General features: G+C 38.9%; 1 protein-coding gene across 3 annotated transcripts in view; it reads right to left on the reverse strand.

The window, feature by feature from the left end:
• otofa (otoferlin a) overlaps positions 1-17,574 on the reverse strand; it is a 70,766-nt gene that overhangs the window by 26,294 nt on the left and 26,898 nt on the right. For all 3 annotated transcript variants that reach the window (XM_066707168.1, XM_066707183.1, XM_066707174.1), the window contains exons 22-37: positions 13,348-13,509; positions 11,331-11,450; positions 11,048-11,209; positions 10,384-10,546; positions 9,906-10,036; positions 8,938-8,967; positions 8,377-8,508; positions 7,985-8,060; positions 6,040-6,194; positions 5,443-5,577; positions 3,393-3,530; positions 3,141-3,268; positions 2,614-2,784; positions 2,078-2,238; positions 1,821-1,963; positions 1,259-1,347 (exon numbers count right to left, since the gene is read on the reverse strand). In XM_066707168.1, coding sequence (XP_066563265.1) covers positions 1,259-1,347; positions 1,821-1,963; positions 2,078-2,238; positions 2,614-2,784; positions 3,141-3,268; positions 3,393-3,530; positions 5,443-5,577; positions 6,040-6,194; positions 7,985-8,060; positions 8,377-8,508; positions 8,938-8,967; positions 9,906-10,036; positions 10,384-10,546; positions 11,048-11,209; positions 11,331-11,450; positions 13,348-13,509 — 2,096 coding nt within the window. The remainder of the gene's footprint in view (positions 1-1,258; positions 1,348-1,820; positions 1,964-2,077; positions 2,239-2,613; positions 2,785-3,140; positions 3,269-3,392; positions 3,531-5,442; positions 5,578-6,039; positions 6,195-7,984; positions 8,061-8,376; positions 8,509-8,937; positions 8,968-9,905; positions 10,037-10,383; positions 10,547-11,047; positions 11,210-11,330; positions 11,451-13,347; positions 13,510-17,574) is intronic.

A 17,574-nucleotide genomic window follows, 5' to 3' on the forward strand; every position in this document is an offset into this window, starting at 1 on the left:
TTTAGAAATACTGCAGTTCTATTTTTTGTTGGGTCTTGCTGAATAATAAAGACAATTTATTGCTGGTATTTTCCCCTGCTTTCCTAATTCTCTCTTAATATGAAGTAGAGAAAATGTCAACCACATTTATACCAAACTGCAAGACTTTAACTATCTATTCTGTCAAAGAAGCAATTTCATTTACATACTATGACTTACCAAATGGAAATAAGAAAAACAACTAATTGCACAGAAAACATGGCTGTGAGAAAGAGATTAGTAAATAAGTAAATAAATACTGTCCACAACAGAGCACTCAGAAACCTTGATTGCAGCCTCTGCATGAGTAGAAAGTCAATATATAACAACAAATTATATTCAACAGCTGGGAGAATGTCTGAAATAAAATAGAGAATAATATATATATATATTTCTAATTTCTCAATCTGGTGAAAATGTCCTCTTTGTCAATGGAGTAACTAAAACAATATTAGTTTAAAAATAAAATACTCAAATTGTTCTGTTTGTTTATTTATTTTCAAACTAGGCTAGTCTACAAAATAAAATAAAATCTTCAAATTGTTCTGAAATCGAGCTACCTGAAACAAACATGTTTTGGCTCAACAACAAACACTGGAGAATAGAAGGGCTCACAGAGGGTCACTGTACCAATCATTGAGACATGTATTAAAATACATTTACCAGCATCAATCCCAACATTAGATTACCAAGTTTTATACAGGTAGTATGTATTGTAAGCAAGTCTGTACTGTTAAGTAAATCTAGCTTGTCATTCTTCCCAGATAGTGGAAATGCATTTTGGGTAAAAAATCTATCTCCTGTTGAAGCAGTTTACAGTTTAAAAAAACCTCTTCAATATGAAGACATCTTACATATAATCTTATTATGGTTTATTTATTTTGAAGGCGTCAGACTACGAGTCTGCTGAAGTACAATTTAAACAAAGGTTACCTAACCTAACTTCAAGGGCAAAACAGAAGCTGGAGAGTTAAAAAAGCCTTCCCCTGCAGACGTGTTTCTTAGATTAAAAACTCTCTCATAGTAAACCATACTGGATGAATACATCCATGCTTTGTGTTTGTTTCCAATCTTCAGGGAGTGTTAATTAACATATGACCCCCAATAACTTTCACTTACACCCCACTTTGTTTTCAAGAGATCTCTACACCTATCAGTCTGTATCTGTGCTGCTGTAATTCATCATCATTCTGTGACTAGTAAGTCAGCTATTAAACAAGTAATCCCCTGCAGAACTTACTTCTTTGGTTTCCTAGGGGAGATGTCAATGGCTGGTCCAGGTGCTGGCATATCCATAGGAAACATGTCCACCCACATCTCAATCCGTCCCTAAAAACCAGAACGAGAGAGAATTGTCCTCTTTGTCGCCCACACTATAGGGATTGACAGTTAATTTGTTCCTCAAAAATCCAAGAACACTTTCATTTAAACAAACTGATGTAGCTTTTGCTGGTTGCATGGAATTTCTCAAAACCTACTTTAAGCCCAGTTACTTTATGTGCTTGGATAGATAATATTTTGTTAGAATAACTAGTATTGCTCAGCAACTCCTTTCCACAGGCTGTTAATTATTTTCCCAGCAAAGGTAACTTGAATCTTTTAAGTCATCCACCTGAATAGACCTTGAAAAACAATGTTAAGTATTTCTAATTTATCAAAATCATTCAACTGAGTGAGGAACTGCAACCAGCAGATGTGGTTTGAAACAGAAATAGAGAAAGAGAAATTAAATCCACAAGGGCCAATATTTTTCCAATTCAGAGGTTCTGGATAGAAGCCATTCCACAAGCCTGGCACAGTACCTGCTCGATGCCAGGCTTGTCAGGGTTGAGGAGGGGCCTGGTCTCCACGTGCTCAGGGATGAGTTTGCAGCCGACCCGGGGAATCTCTTCCCAGTGCTGCAGTGTAATCAGGGCCAGGTGCTCGTCTGTCTGCTTCTTCAGGCCTACAGGTGTGTCAAGGGCAAGATTCAAAATTCACCTGCCCCTGTTTGGGTTGTTTCTGGTTCCCCATGCACTGAGAGACAATTATCACACAAGAGAACCAACTGGATACCTACCATTCTCATCCTCGATTTCAGTCGGTCCCATGAAAACCCGGTTGGCCACTTTGACTCTTCCTGAAGGCCCAAAGTGAGGCCCGTCCACTTTCCCCTCCTTACAGAGTCTGCTCAGGATCTGCGTGGGCTTCATGGGGTCCCTCCAGACATTGTAACCATGGCTAGTGTGACAACAAGACAGCTCCATTGCAACATGTTATAGCCCACTCTAATGATACCCCACTGAGGTACAAGCACAGAACCAGAGAGCTCCCAGCAGCCTTTGCCCTGTATTACTGCTTTTGTTACATCCCTTACTCATGTAAAAGAGAAAGCTCCACTGAGGGAGAAAGCACTTCTAACACAGAGACAAACAATCAATGACTGATGTTCTGTTTCCAAAACTTTAAACGTTTATGACTGTGCAGTGTCTTGATTTTACTTAATCCTTACTAATTTACCCTTACAAATTCCATTACATATGTATCGTACCAACCAGAAGGTGGCCATATTGCCCCAGGCTGGACAGGCTGAATGCAGGTGGGTGCATCACTTACATGGAGTAGTTCTGAGCAATGCCACATGTGGCTCTGTGCTTGCTGTAGTATCTGTTTTCCAGGTCAATTTTGGACTCCCCAATGAGATCATCAGATCCCACTAAATCCCAGTCGAAGACAGCCACCGTGAGCATGGACTCCATCGGGAATGTGGCTTCAATATCAAAGGACCTTAATTAGAAAAGGACAGTTGGTTGGTAAATGGGATATCGCAAATGAAACAGAAAGCCTAAAAACACATATAATCTATTTCACATTAATTCAAGCATCGATTTAATCTCTTCCATCCCCTTGCATCACTAACAGCTTTGAGTCTGGGTTTGAGATTGGGACTGAGATTGTAAAATGGGCTTAGAGCTTTAACTAACATTTCCTGTTCTAGCTCGAAGAGTGCAGTAAATGTAAATTTCTGACACTGTGAACAGCTGGTTTGATTGTCAAAGTGAGCAGTTATTTGATAATGTCTATTTGTAATCTGCAGTGCCAATATGTGTTTGGTCTGTAGTGTGTGTTGCACAAGCACTTACTTTCCAAAGACAGGGTTCAGCTGCTTAGAAATGTAATTCTCTTTGTCTTTGATCTCTGTTTTCCCCAGTTTAATGACGATGTAGGGATCAGCTTTGCCATTGATGTCGGCAGGGTGCAGGTCCGTGGCCTAAAAAAAATGTCACATCAATAATCTCAAAAGTGCCTCATGGCATCAGTCAACAAATCAATGACATATTGACCATCTGTCTTTCTGGAGCTATACCACCCCGCTTTGGAGGAGGGAAACTCACCCGGACCACGTACACTCGGACTAAGACATTGATGGGGTCGTTGTGTGGGATGCTCTGGAACATGCCCATGTTGGGGTCAAATCCAGGTTCTTTTGTGACATCGTCTGGGAGGGGCACCTTGTAGACACACAGAGAGCCCTGCAAACACCAAACGCAGGGAGAGAGTTGGTATGGGCAGCCACACAGACCACACAGCTAAAGGATTATCCATACAGCAGGCAGCAACCAAATCCCACTTGGGAGACTGGGGGGGGGGGGGGGGGTGGGAGGTAACATTGGTAGTAGATAAGAACTGGATTCATACACATGTAAACATTAAGGATGAAAATTAACTAACAAAGAAACTGTTTTTGTAACCATATTGTTTTGAAAATGTCAAACAACCTTTGGCCATTAATAAAAATAACTATTATAAATACAACTTTTGAAATATATATATATAGTTTTAAATAACCTTAAATTTTAGTTCAATTACAATTAAAGCTTTTTGTAAAGATTTGTACTTCAAAGGACTGTGTATTGAGTCATTTCATTTTATTTTTTACCTTCACATATTGTGTGTTTTAACCACACCGATTAAGAACTGTGTTTAATGTATACTACCAGTCAAAAGTTTTAGAACACCTAAATTTTTCCAGTTTTTATTGAAATTTACGCAGTTTAATGTCTCGATGTACTCTGACATTAAAACATGAATAAACAATTGGAGATAAAAAATAAATCATGGAATCATTTTGCTTAGCAAAATTTAACCCCTTAAGTTGACAAACCCCTCTGGTACCCATGTGCTTCTCTTTAATCCCATGTGTACTCTTCACTGTTGTGTTGATTGCCACATGTTTGGTATCCTATGAAACCCATAATGATGTGAAGCATTCTCTGATGTGAAAAATTAGGTTTTATAACCCCCCCATATTTTGAAATGGGGGATGGGGCGATACTTGGTCTGAGTAGGAATGCAAAATCTGAGAAAATATTGACAATTATGACATATTCTGGAACCAGTCTACTGATCAAAACAAGACCATCCACGTTTTGGTAGAAGCAAAGGAAAACTCTTTACAGTGTACTAATACACAATGATTTTACATCATTGGATCTGAATTTCTCTGTGTTTGATAGAACATCAATCGTTACATTGTTCTGAACAAAACAAGCCTATTTGCAAAGAAATACGATCGAAACTGAGTGATTTGTGACTGTCTGAATGAGACCCCCCTGGAGCAGACTGCGTGTTTACCCCCCGGGGTGTTTGAGAATGAAACGCGCTGGTAGCCAAGAGAATAAGCTTTCAAACAATGTGCGTATTGTAGGAATACAGTGTAACTTCTATGCACAGGAGCTGCGCATAACACTGCCAAATAATGCTTAAGAGGGTGTAAGTAACACAGTATATAACTCTGAAATGTACATTATTTTTCAGTTTTTGGTAACCTTAACTTTTTTTTTTAACCTCTGGCAGTTTACTGCTTACCTATGTACCATTTCAGGGTATTCATTGGACTTGAACTGCTTTAATTTCGATAACAACTGGAAAAATCGGGGTGTTCTATAATCTTTGACTGGTAGTGTATCTACAGAATAACTGCTTATATATATGCTCAGGTTCCTATAAATGCATTTAGGCATGCTATGTGTTTTGTTTGTTTCGATAGACTTAAATTAGGTATTTACAGTGGCTCTCAAATGTATTCATCCTACTTGGACTTTTCCACATATCATTGTGTTTCAACATTAAATCAGAATGGATTTAATCAGGAGTTTTTGCCACTGATCAACACAGAAAATGTCCATAATGTCAAAGTGAAAAATTCAATCTGCAAATTGTTATAAATTAATTACAAATACAAAACAGAAAATAATTGAATGCATAAGTAATATGGACATTTTCTGTGTTGATCAGTGGTAAAAACTCCTGATTAAATCCATTCTGATTTCATGTTGTAACACAATGAAATGTGGAAAAGTCCATAATATTAGGATTGTGTGGACATTTTATAGCCACACCCTGACCCCTATAATTCAAATCAAGCCCATCTCCCTTGCTTACTTTGTATCTGCCAACAATCCTATCCTCATCTGACATGCTGTCGTCGTCATCTCCAATCTTCCCTCGGTACAGGTTGAAGGTGTGCAGCCAGTCTTCAAAGTTGTCAAACTCGCTTTCCAGTTCCTTGTTGTACACCTGGAATGAGAAAGTCGTTTGTGGTCATCTGCATTTGACTGATCTCTGACAGCACCCAAGAGCACTACTAAGAAGCTTACCAGCTGCGTTACACACGACAACACTGAAATTAACACTCACTTTCCCTACTGTGTCACAAGGACACACAGATACTAGATCCTGACCACAGATTGCATGGAGTATTATATATTACTAATGAATAATATCTATTTTTAACCCAGTCTGTACCCAAATCAGGGCAAATAAGGCCTAGCTCCAAACAAAACTTTAATCCAAAATCAATTTAATTTAATCAAAAATGACAAACATGTACACAGCCCCATCTTTTACACATAAGAAGAAGAAAGTGGGCGCTGACAGGAAAGTACGTAAGGCAACAAGTCTGAAATTGTGTGATTTGCAACAATGTCAAGCTTTTATCTGGTTGGGGACTAAGTTCATTCCTTGCAAAGGGCCACTCACAAATAACTCATCGATTTTCTGCTTGTTGCTCTTCTTCTCTAGCATCTCGCCTGGGTGGTGCTTCTTCTTCTTGTCCTCCTTGCTGGCTTTGCCCTTCTCCTTGCCCTTCTCCTTGCCCTTGGAGCCTTTCACAGGAGAGTCATCAGGTTTGATCTCTGAACACAGAGGATGGGAGCAGGGGGTGGACACAGAGCACTCAGGAAATGATTTCCACATGAAAGTTGACATCCTGTCCTCTGGCCAACATACCAGCCTCAGTGGAGGAGTTGTTTGAACTCACTGCCAAAGGTCATCCCAAAATCATATATTTTATTTATTTCTTTGTGCCATTTGTTTAGTTGCTTTTCATGATTCATGTACTGATTATGTTGTGTTTTGGTAATTTTATTTTTAATTTTTTCCCACTTTATTTATAATTTAAAATGTAAAATATGACATTTAATGCACAGCAGTTATAGTATTATTAATGAAATACATAATTTTTCTCATTTATTGGTAGTTCCAGGCACATTGAGAAGTTTGTCTGTTTTCTTATGTTTGCATTTATGAGGAATTTTAGAATTTATTAAACATTTATATTAGTATTTGGTCAATGAATCACATGAAACCACATATTTGCATAACAGCTTTGGATGTTTTTGAGGGAAACTGTACATTTAAATTCTTATGATTAAATTTAGAAATGATGAAATGGGACTTTTCCTTTTTAACCATGTTATTAGTACTATTTACATTCAGTATTTAGCCAACTTTCATGGCAGCGAATGGCCATGCTAATGAAGGTGGCAGATGAAGCACAGTGTATATACACAAAATGAATGTGTGTATATATGTGTCTATATATACTTGGGTACAGTATATATGAAAACAGGAGGGGCAGGGGGCAGCAGTCCACAGCGCACATGCTCAGTACCGGCCTGAAGCAGATGCAATGGCATGCAGACACAGTAATGCAAATCAACAGGGCAATGCTCTTATCATTATCACATACATACTTCAGTTTGAAATATCAGCACCAGAACAAACTCTAAAAGCTAAGAACTACATATTTTATTATTTTAAAAAGTTTAATTTTCCGATTGTGAAACCCTTTAGCATGAACATCCACACCTAAAACCTAAACTGTTGATTTCCTCACCTTCTCCTCCAGCTAAGGTCTAGCTCTCACAAATCTTAATTAGACTTTTTAATTTATTTTTCCAGTTCCTTAAAAGTTGTGGATTTCAGTTGTGATTTGCTTGAAATCTCTGACTATTTTAAGAGTTTAAAAAAACAAAAACAAAATGTTAATTAATGAATCTAATTCTAATAAATTCTAATTAATGAATTTGCTCCCCTTTGTGAATCTCTGGAAACATGTTATTTATGTATTTATTTATTTATTTAAATATTATTTAAAAAGTGAACAATCTAAATCTTGTGTATCCTTTAGTAGTTTAGCCTTGACATGACAAGCAGCACCACACAGCACACCAGCAGAGATGGTACCCACATTTTAAAATCATTATGCACTGCAGGCTTTGATCGTGAATGAGATACAGATTGGGAACAAAAAACAAGCAACTATCTAACAAAAAACAACAAAGGGTAGGGTTGGGGTCCATCCCACTTTTTCAATTCCAATTCCCATTTTCAGACCCATTCTAATTCCAATTCCAGTTATTTTGCCATTGACATAATTGGCTCAACTGGAATTGGAACTGAATTTCAAAAAGGAATTACAAATGGAATTGGGATGGAAAAACTGGAATTGACCCCAACCCTGTACAAAAGCATATACTCTTCAGGGGATAGGGGATTGAAGGTTTCTATAGTACATTAATATGGATAAATGGCCATAGATAGGGGTGTGTGAGATCCTCAAGTTATATGTTAGGCAAGATTTACAGCAGTGACATTGGGGTCACATTGCCAGTGCAGATTGAGGGGTCCTTCTTCGGGTTACCTGCACCCTCTGCGGCAATTTCCTGGTCCTCCTTTTCATCTGCTTCTGCTGCAGCTGCATCCTGGGCCCTTAGTTGCTGGAAAAGACATTAATCTGTCATCAGGTCCTGTTTTCATGATTTACAAATTAAAAAATAAAAACTATTCCAGGTAAGTTCAGGTCTAATTCATGCCAGTCAAGACCTTTTGCTATTAAAATACTGCCCCCAGCAGGATTCTTTAAATATTCAGATATACACAAGGTATGGTGTGGTGCAGAATGCTGCCCTGAATTCTCCTCCAACTCTGTGGGGTCTCAAAAGGACATTTCAGGGCTCTGTGTGGGATTAGAGAGATCATCAGTGCATATTGCAGTGTATGGAGTCTCCGTGCTGAAGGAGTTCAAATTCTCACTTCTTTCAGGGTTTCAATGGAGGCAAAATACTTGGACCACCAGTCCAGCATGCTCTCATCTGGCTCCTCCTCCTCAATTTCTTCTCCTTTCTTCTTCTTCTTTTTCTTCTCCTTTTCCTTCTCTTCTTCAGTCTAGAATAAAGACAAAAAATAAAAATGATTATGTATTCCAAGGTACTACAGGTTTCCCCCTCTCTTTGGCATGCATCTCATTTAACATGCCTAGTGCCAGGCTTCACATAAAAAGATATGCGAAGAGAACAATTGTTCATTGGAAATAAAGTGTCACTGGACTGGAGAGTCTTTTTAATGCTGGGCTATAAAGCAAAGATGCCACATTTTCAAAGCTAAACACAAGCTCATGCCAGAACCTGGGAAAAAACAACAACTGTTAAATACTTAATTTACAAAATATTTGTAATCGACAATACTCTTTGAAATCCAAGAATTTGCATATGATTTTAAAAACACCAAAATACTAAATCAGCAGCTCAAGTAACGAAGGGTGGATCAGTGCCCTGTGCCCATGTCACCCAACTGCCCTGGCTTTTCAAAACTTACCGTATCAACTTTAACAACAGCATCAGAGGTCTGAGGGGAGGGTCACACCAAGACAAAACAAAATTAAATATGGAGTCAGCAGTGCAATGATGAAAGAGACACTTGTACACAACAAAATAAGCACAAACACGAAAACAAGTTTGATTTTCTAATAAAACTTTCAATGAGCATTTTTTCATACACATCTATGATGCATGCAATTCAAAAGGAACCCAACAAGCAAACAAAACAACAACAAATGCTAAGAATCACTTTTTAACAAAACAACTCTGGGCAATATTAAAGATCAGTTTACAGACACTTGTAATGCAGATGTGTTGAAGCCGAAACACATTTCATGGAAATAGGAAACACAACAGTGAAAAACATAAAAAAGGAGATCATAGAGAGTTCACTGTTGAAGAATATTAAAGAATATTAAATTCCTTATCACTCAGCTGAAAGTAAATTACACAAAAGTCTCTGTGACTGGGACAAAGCCAGCAATTTGTAAAGACATTTTTGATTTCAGAGAACAGTTAAAATTCTTAAAATTGGTTATGTCTGAGTAAGTCTGGAATATTGGAATTTACTGAATGCAGTGATATTTGAACAGAGACATCCAAGGATATTTTATTTAGTTTATTTCCTAGTCTCCCCATTCTTTGTCTAGACTACTGATTGATAGATGTGGTCTAGCTCTTTCCACACTTTGAGCAGTGCAATTGTGACTCCCAGAGACAAGACAGTTCTGGAAACCAAGCATTAAGATATTGTACCATCTGATTCCAATTAATATACACACTACTGAGACACTATAAGTCCTTTTAGTTTTGTTTAAACTTACAATTGCAATATTTTATCAGTCGTAAGAACATAAATATTTAAAAAAGAACAGCTGCAACAATAGGAAAAAAACAATAATGGTGTTGGTTTTTAACAAAATGTATTATTTTGTTCCATGAAAATGATTAACTTAGAGCACTTACGGCATCTAGCTTGACTACAGTCTCCATCTTCTTGACTGTGGGCTCGGGCTCCATGTTGACAATAATTTCACCTGTGGGGCGAAAGTGGGGGGTCCCGTTTGTAAGAGCCATGTAGCCGTTCATCAGTTTAGCTGGAGGTGAGTATTGCAGAGGCAGCAGAGGCAGAGCAGGAGGACAGGACAGCACATCAAGAGAAGGAAGAGAAGAGAGAGAACAAGGCTTCGGAATAAGACACGAGGAAAAAGAAAACAAGCTGAAATGTCAAAAACAGTAATTTGGTCATTAATTTAGTTATTTTAGTATAACAGATATTATTCTAGTTTTATTTTATTTATCTCGGATAAATCAACTGGAATCTTTACAGTTTTCTCCAGACTTAATATATCAATTCAGGATTTCCTTAATAAACTGTTGTCTGTAAGACAATGGTTTTGAATTATTTATCATTCATTGGGAATGAGGGGCTCCAGTGAGATACCTGCAGTGGACCAGTTGCTGGCGTTCTTGTCTGGGGATCTGTAGATGAATTTGCGGAGGGAGGTGACTGCATGCGATCCCACTAGGGTGTAGCGGCCAAAAGCTCGGCAGTCCACCACACGGATGTTGAGAGGAGGGTGAAGCAGCTCATTTTCTGGCAGATCCTGCAGACAAACAACTCAAGTGTTATATTCACTGAAAAAATAATACATATATAATACAATTTGAAGAAGTCTTTTTTAAATATCTGTGGTGCCAAAACCCAAACATTTCTGTAGGCTGCTGCTCTTGTTTTGCTTTGCTACGAACATCTGCTGCTTTTGGCATTTTATCTCTAAGTGATTGCCAGACTCTTCTTGCTGTACAAAAAGCACAAGATGAGAATGTTTTGAATGCTCTGCAGCCTAGGAAAAGGGTGGCTCTTGACTGGTGTATTTAAAAAGGGTACAATCATAGCCACAGCTACAAATGAAACAGGAAATATATACCTGTTCTTTAGTACAGGATGATGTAAGGCAGGAGAGACACGAAAAAGGGATGGGTCACATGGAACTAGTTCCCAAACTGTGGTGGTGCAAAGTCCTTACTCACAATGCAGGCTAAATAGTTATGCATTAGTTTAACTGGAAGCAATATTGGGTTCCAGGAGCATAAAAGTGACTTACAACTTCAAACCACTTGACCAGGGTGCTGAAATTGGGGTTTTTCTTGTAGTTCTGGATGAGAGCCGACTGGACTCCTTTCCCTGCACACTCAATGTCCACTCGGGGTCTGTCCACCTGGGCCAGGTTCACTCTCTTCAGGTCTCTCAGGCCCCAGAACAGTACCTGCCAGGAGAGATGGGGTTTTTATTAAAGGTATGCAGGTGAGTACTCTCCATGGGCCAGACAGCAATAGTCTCTATAGAGCCAGAACTACCTGCTCAGCAACCACTATAAAAACCCTCACCTCAATCCTGTATTTGCTCAGGATGGGGCGGATACCCATGGGAACGGGCAGAATGGGCCCCCGGTCTGAGTCTGTGGGGCTGTCAATGGCAGGCAGGTCAGCTTTTCCAGCTGGGCCAATCTGGAAAAAAGCATTCACAAAAATGAATGATCAGCTGTGCCCCTGAGAATCTCTCTGCACCAGTGAGCAAAAAAATGATATGCCCTCTAAATCAAGTGTTCAAGTGCAACTGTGGGCCCCAGAGGATCAGTTTATTCTCTATTGTATTCCATTTTTTTTTTTAATTGTAATTAATTTTCAATACATATTTAATTGTAAATAAATAGGAATCACACTGGTAGCACAGTTGTTACTTTATTAAACAGGCACTTTTTAGTAGAAAGTATTCTTTTTTGTTTTGTATTTTATATCTGATAAATAGAACAGACCTAGCATACAACAGAAGAAACTGCCTGCACACAATGTATTTGCTTAGTTTGACTTCATGAACACCCGAAAGTGTGGAGAATATATTAAGCCACTGAAGTGGAATAAACAGTGCCTAACTAGAATACCGAACAATATGCCTTCACTGGTATGGAAATGTCAATATATTTTGTCAGAGTTTCCATTCATTAGGAATTGTTAGTATGCATTATACTGTAGCGCTCTGATGTTTTAAAATGATGACTTGTTAAAGTGTATACATATGGCATATATACACTGTGAATATATTTATATAAAAAGTGAAGACTATTTGCATCGAATCAGGCTAAGCAGTCAGATGATGTTAGAATGGCAGGACAGCAGCAAAGTGAGAAGTATCAGAGAGATGGTTGAGATGTAAAGCACCTTAATCTGCGGCACAGCAAAATCATTGACAGCCAGTAAAGCTCTTCTAATCTCCTCTTCATCGTAAGGAATCTTTGAAGGTGATAGGATGGGCAAATGAGACAGAAGAAAACAAGACAGAAAATCATGGGAGGAGAGAACCTCTGAGGAAAGCAGACTGCATCAGAGAAACTGGGGAGGAGAGAGGAGAGACAGATGAGCCTGTCCTGTTTCTGTCAGCAGCGGAGAACACAAGAGTTAAACCAGCAGAGAGAAATTAGTCACTCATAGTTTAAGTAAAAGGTTACACACAATGGTTTATAAATCCATGATAAGTCTAAATATATACATATTCTCAGATCCCTTACTAATTAAAAAAAATTAGAACGTTTATAAATGGGACTCTATATGATCTGATTTTGTAAGGCTTTTTAAACCATAAAAAAGGTAAATTTATAACCTTACACTAAAGATGTACAGAAAATGTAGGCCTTATGCCATGCAGTTGTTTAAAGGTACCCATGTAGAAATTAGTCTGGGGGTCATTTCCGATGTTTCAACCAAAAGCACAAAAGAAAGAAAGAGATAGAGAGAGAAAACGAAAGAAAGACTTTGAGAACAATAAATTATATATTTCGAGTGACTATGAAGTAGTGATTTAATTTGTTATTGAAATAAGTAAATCTGAAACAAGGAAAAATGGTGACCATGGTTATAAAATAATCATTTAAAAATCCATCTCATATTGCTGTATTTTATGCTACTACTTTTTCTTTATTTTAAAACTTCAGCTTCAGGAAAGAAAGTATAGAAGTCAGGCTTTTTCCCAGGAGCTAGATGGGCAGTAGGTAGTGGTCTCTGAGTGGTGGGAAGTAGGTAATGGGCACTGAGTGGTGGGCAGTAGGTAGTGGGCACTGAAAGGTGGGCAGTAGGTAGTGGGCACTGAGTGGTGGGCAGTAGGTAGTGGGCACTGAGCAGTGGGCAGTAAGTGGTGGCAGTAGGTAGTGGGCACTGAGCAGTGGGCAGTAGGTGGTGGCAGTAGGTAGTGGGCACTGAGCAGTGGGCAGCAGGTGGTGGCAGTAGGTAGTGGGCACTGAGCAGTGGGCAGTAGGTGGTGGCAGTAGGTAGTGGGCACTGAGCAGTGGGCAGTAGGTAGTGGGCACTGAGCAATGGGTGGTGTTTCCAGGGATCCTGTGAAGAGGCTCACCTGCAGGAGTTCAAAAGCTGCGAGCAGGTCCCCGGCGGTGAAGTTTCCACGATAAATCTGGTAATACTCCAGTTGGGGTGGGAAGCGGGGCGGTCCATAATGCTCATCAGACATCTTGGTAATTGGCTTGGCAAAAGTCCTACCTATGAATTCGGCTTTGCCCTAAAATAACACAATAACAAAGTTCAGCCTCGACCTAATCCTCTAAACCAGGTTGAACCCACAAAACAAAACAAAAATATAAAAAAACAACAACAAAGAAAAGAACAGCAACAAAAAGGAAAACAACTCACAACATCACTATAAAATGTACAGTGTTTGACCATAAGCGATCTTAATCCGGAGTGTTGTGGAGAATTGTGTTGTTCTTACTGTGAATTGCAAAATTGCAGTTCCTGACATGGCCCCCTGATGCCAGTGTTAACAATAAATACACACATAGCACTAAAATTGGTCTTTGGGTGTGTAATAGGACCTAAAGTAAATCAATCAGGGTGTGAATGTCCCTCTGCCTTACCAATCATTTACACTGATAATGAACTGGATGGATATGGGGAGCACTGGGCACATTGTCAATAGGGACTGAGTTCTGATCTGTTTCCAAGCAACTGCAAATTATTTATCTATGGAATGTAAAGGGTACAAACTTGTGTTCACAATTTAAATATGTCTGCATTCCTGTTCAAACAACAAGGTCATATATTCGCAAGACTGATTTTAGTAATGATAGAGGGATTAATGTCAACTCTGGCTTTTGGAAACACTGCACATCAGACTTCTCTGCACAGGTCCTTGTAAGAAACATTCATATTGTATTCTGTGAAAAAAAAAAACTCACATGGACAGATTGTAAAAAAAGAATAATCAATTTAAAACAGGCATGCTTTAAAAACAATTCTGACTAATTTAAAAGCAGAGATAAATCAAGCCGATAACCACTTTACTGCAAGAACGTGGGTTCACTTGAACATTTCCACTATAGAAATAAATAAACACAAATACATTACAATTTCTGAATCTTTTTTTTTCTGCCTTGTTTTTATACAGATATAGTTGCATGATTAAAGATCTGGTGCAGTACAAATTCACAAGTAACTCCCTTTAGTAAAAGATGATCCACTGCCACTGATGTTTATTTCAGTATAATATTAATTGCAGAACTACAAATTACCAACCCTAGTTAGTAATTCACAATTAATAAGTGTAAATAATAATGAAAGATAAGAGCTTCCCTGAAACCACCAGCTGAATTCCAGCTGTTCAATGAAAATGGACATATTTTAAAATATATACTGGAGTTTGTGAAGACTTTTATTATCTTTATTATATCTTTAAAAAGATAGAACAACAACGTAAAGTAAAAACAACAACTAAGAACATACACCGATCAGCCATAACATTATGACCACCTGCCTAATATTGTGTAGGTTCCCCTTTGCCGCCAAAACAGCCCTGACCCATCGAGGCCTGGACTCCACTAGACCTCTGAAGGTGTGCTGTGGTATCTGGCACCAAGATGTTAGCAGCAGATCCTTTAAGTCCTGTAAGTTGCGAGGTGGGGACTCCATGGATCGGACTTGTTTGTCCAGCACATCCCACAGATGCTCGATTGGATTGAGATCTGGGGAATTTGGAGGCCAATTCAACACCTTGAACTCGTGATTCATCAGACCAGGCCACCTTCTTCCATTGCTCCGTGGTCCAGTTCTGATGCTCACGTGCCCATTGTAGGCGCTTTCGGCAGTGGACAGGGGTCAGCATGGGCACCCTGACTGGTCTGCGGCTACGCAGCCCCATACGCAACAAACTGCGATGCACTGTGTGTTCTGAGACCTTTCTATCAGAACCAGCATTAACTTTTTCAGCAATTTGAGCTACAGTAGCTCGTCTGTTGGATCAGACCACACAGGCCAGCCTTCGCTCTCCACGTGCATCAATGAGCCTTGGCCGCCCATGACCCTGTCGCCGGTTCACCGCTTTTCCTTCCTTGGACCACTTTTGATAGGTACTGACCACTGCAGACCGGGAACACCCCACAAGAGCTGCAGTTTTGGAGATGCTCTGACCCAGTCGTCTAGCCATCACAATTTGGCCCTTGTCAAAGTCGCTCAGATCCTTACGCTTGCCCATTTTTCCTGCTTCTAACACATCAAAGTTGAGGACAAAATGTTCACTTGCTGCCTAATATATCCCACCCACTGACAGGTGCCATGATAACGAGATTATCAGTGTTATTCACTTCACCTGTCAGTGGTCATAATGTTATGGCTGATCGGTGTAGCTACCATTTCAATTTCCTAAAGTGGCTTTGAAAGACACTTCAATATATCTACTGGCTTGTGTAGCGTTTGTGGCAAAAGTGAAAATGAATCCATTCTCAGATTTAAAAAAAAAAAGGTTCAAAAGAAATTGTTTACAAAGTCACCCAGACAATGCTGGCCAGTGTGTGCTGTGTTTTTGTGTTGTAGCCCCTCATATCACTCATGCAGGCAAGTGGTTATGGAGATCACTGGACTACTGTCTAACACATCACCAAAGCAACAAAGACAAAAGGGATGCAACAGCGATATTATGAGATTTTGTCATGACTGTACCCAGATTCTCCGTTTGTGAACAATAGCAAACAAACAAACAAATAAAAACACTAAAAACTCTTTAGTAACTTGTATTTCAAAGTCAGTGTGTTACTACACTGGCTTAAGGTCATTGGGAGCTTTTAATGGCTACTTTAACACAAGTGTCTGACGCCACTGTTAAAATGAATGATACCGACATAATTAGCATCAAATTGTCCTTGCGAAGATGTTGCATTATTAGGACTTTACAAAGTTTTCAGATTCAGCAGGATGTTTGCTGCCTGGTGACATTTTCAGTGAGGTGTCTGTGTCTTACAGGCTTAATGACAGACCTGCCACTCAGCTTCTGATAGACATGCACAGAGATGTGGTCACTGAGAAGCAGCAATGGTAGGATTTAAATTGTCAACTGGCTTAAAGAGCTTTCATTTCTTAAGAGTGTTTGCTGTCCTAGTGGTTTAGAAAAGCCATTAAGTGTCAGATGTGCAGTGCAGTGAAAATCACATAGTATCAAAAGACGTTGATCAGGATAGATTCCTGTGTAATATCACAAAAACGCTAATGGTTCAATAAGTCTCAACTGAGCACTTTCCTTGTTTATACACTGCCCTTACTGAGGCAGAGTGCTAGACTGCAGAGCAGAGTACAGCTCTGATCTGATTTGATTGCTCCAATTTCTGTTGCTGCTCGCTGTAAATTATTTTCCTGGGCAGTGGTGAAACATCAATCTGTGACCTCTATTTTGTGTGTTCGCTGAGAGGGTACTGCACATTCACAATGGAAAGACTTGAGAATTTTTAGAGAAGGCAACCCAATAATGAAAATGTGACTTCAAGTCTTTGCCAACTTATCACACCTGTTGCATGCCTTGGGACTTATGGTCTATTCTACACAAAGCGTCTATGAGCATGGCTAGGCTACTTCCACATTAAAGAATGCACACTCTACTTAGCCCAAGGACATCCAGAAATAGTGTGATTTTAAATAAGAATAAATGTTACAGTCAGATAATATTACAAACAACTATATAAACAAACAATCAAATAAATACAACCTCATATATAAAACTCAGAAATGCCTGCTTGCACCAGAATCCTGGGATACTCGAGTCTCAGGCCAATCTCCCTATCCTGCATACGGAGCAAACATATATTGTTAATATCTGGTCAAAGGTGTGATCCTTATATTCTTCATTTGCCAAACCTGGACTCCTTTTTGTATATTTAAAATACATGGGATATATTTAAAATATATTTAAGTCTGTAATCCATATACTTATTTTATAGGTTGAAAATATATGGTAATATTAATTTTTAAAATATGTATTTACATATAAAATTTATATATGGATCACAGACTATATTATATTTAAAAAATCTAATCACGTATATTTTAAATATACAAAAAGGGTCTGATTTTGCCCTATGAAGAATATAAGGCTCACACATTTCCACCAAATTTGAACACTATAGGTTCACTCCGTATATGTTCACTTTAAGGTTTTGCTGATCGAGCATTCTCGTTAGCCATGTCACATGATGAGATGGCTCTGAGCTTAGGTAACCTTGGCACCATCTATTAAAACATAGTGCATATAGTGCAGGCTCAACTAACTTTAATCTTGGTGCAGCTTTGTCATAAAGACCAGCAT

Source organism: Amia ocellicauda, chromosome 1, assembly GCF_036373705.1.
Source record: "Amia ocellicauda isolate fAmiCal2 chromosome 1, fAmiCal2.hap1, whole genome shotgun sequence".
In the NCBI taxonomy this organism is placed as follows: Eukaryota; Metazoa; Chordata; class Actinopteri; order Amiiformes; family Amiidae; genus Amia; species Amia ocellicauda.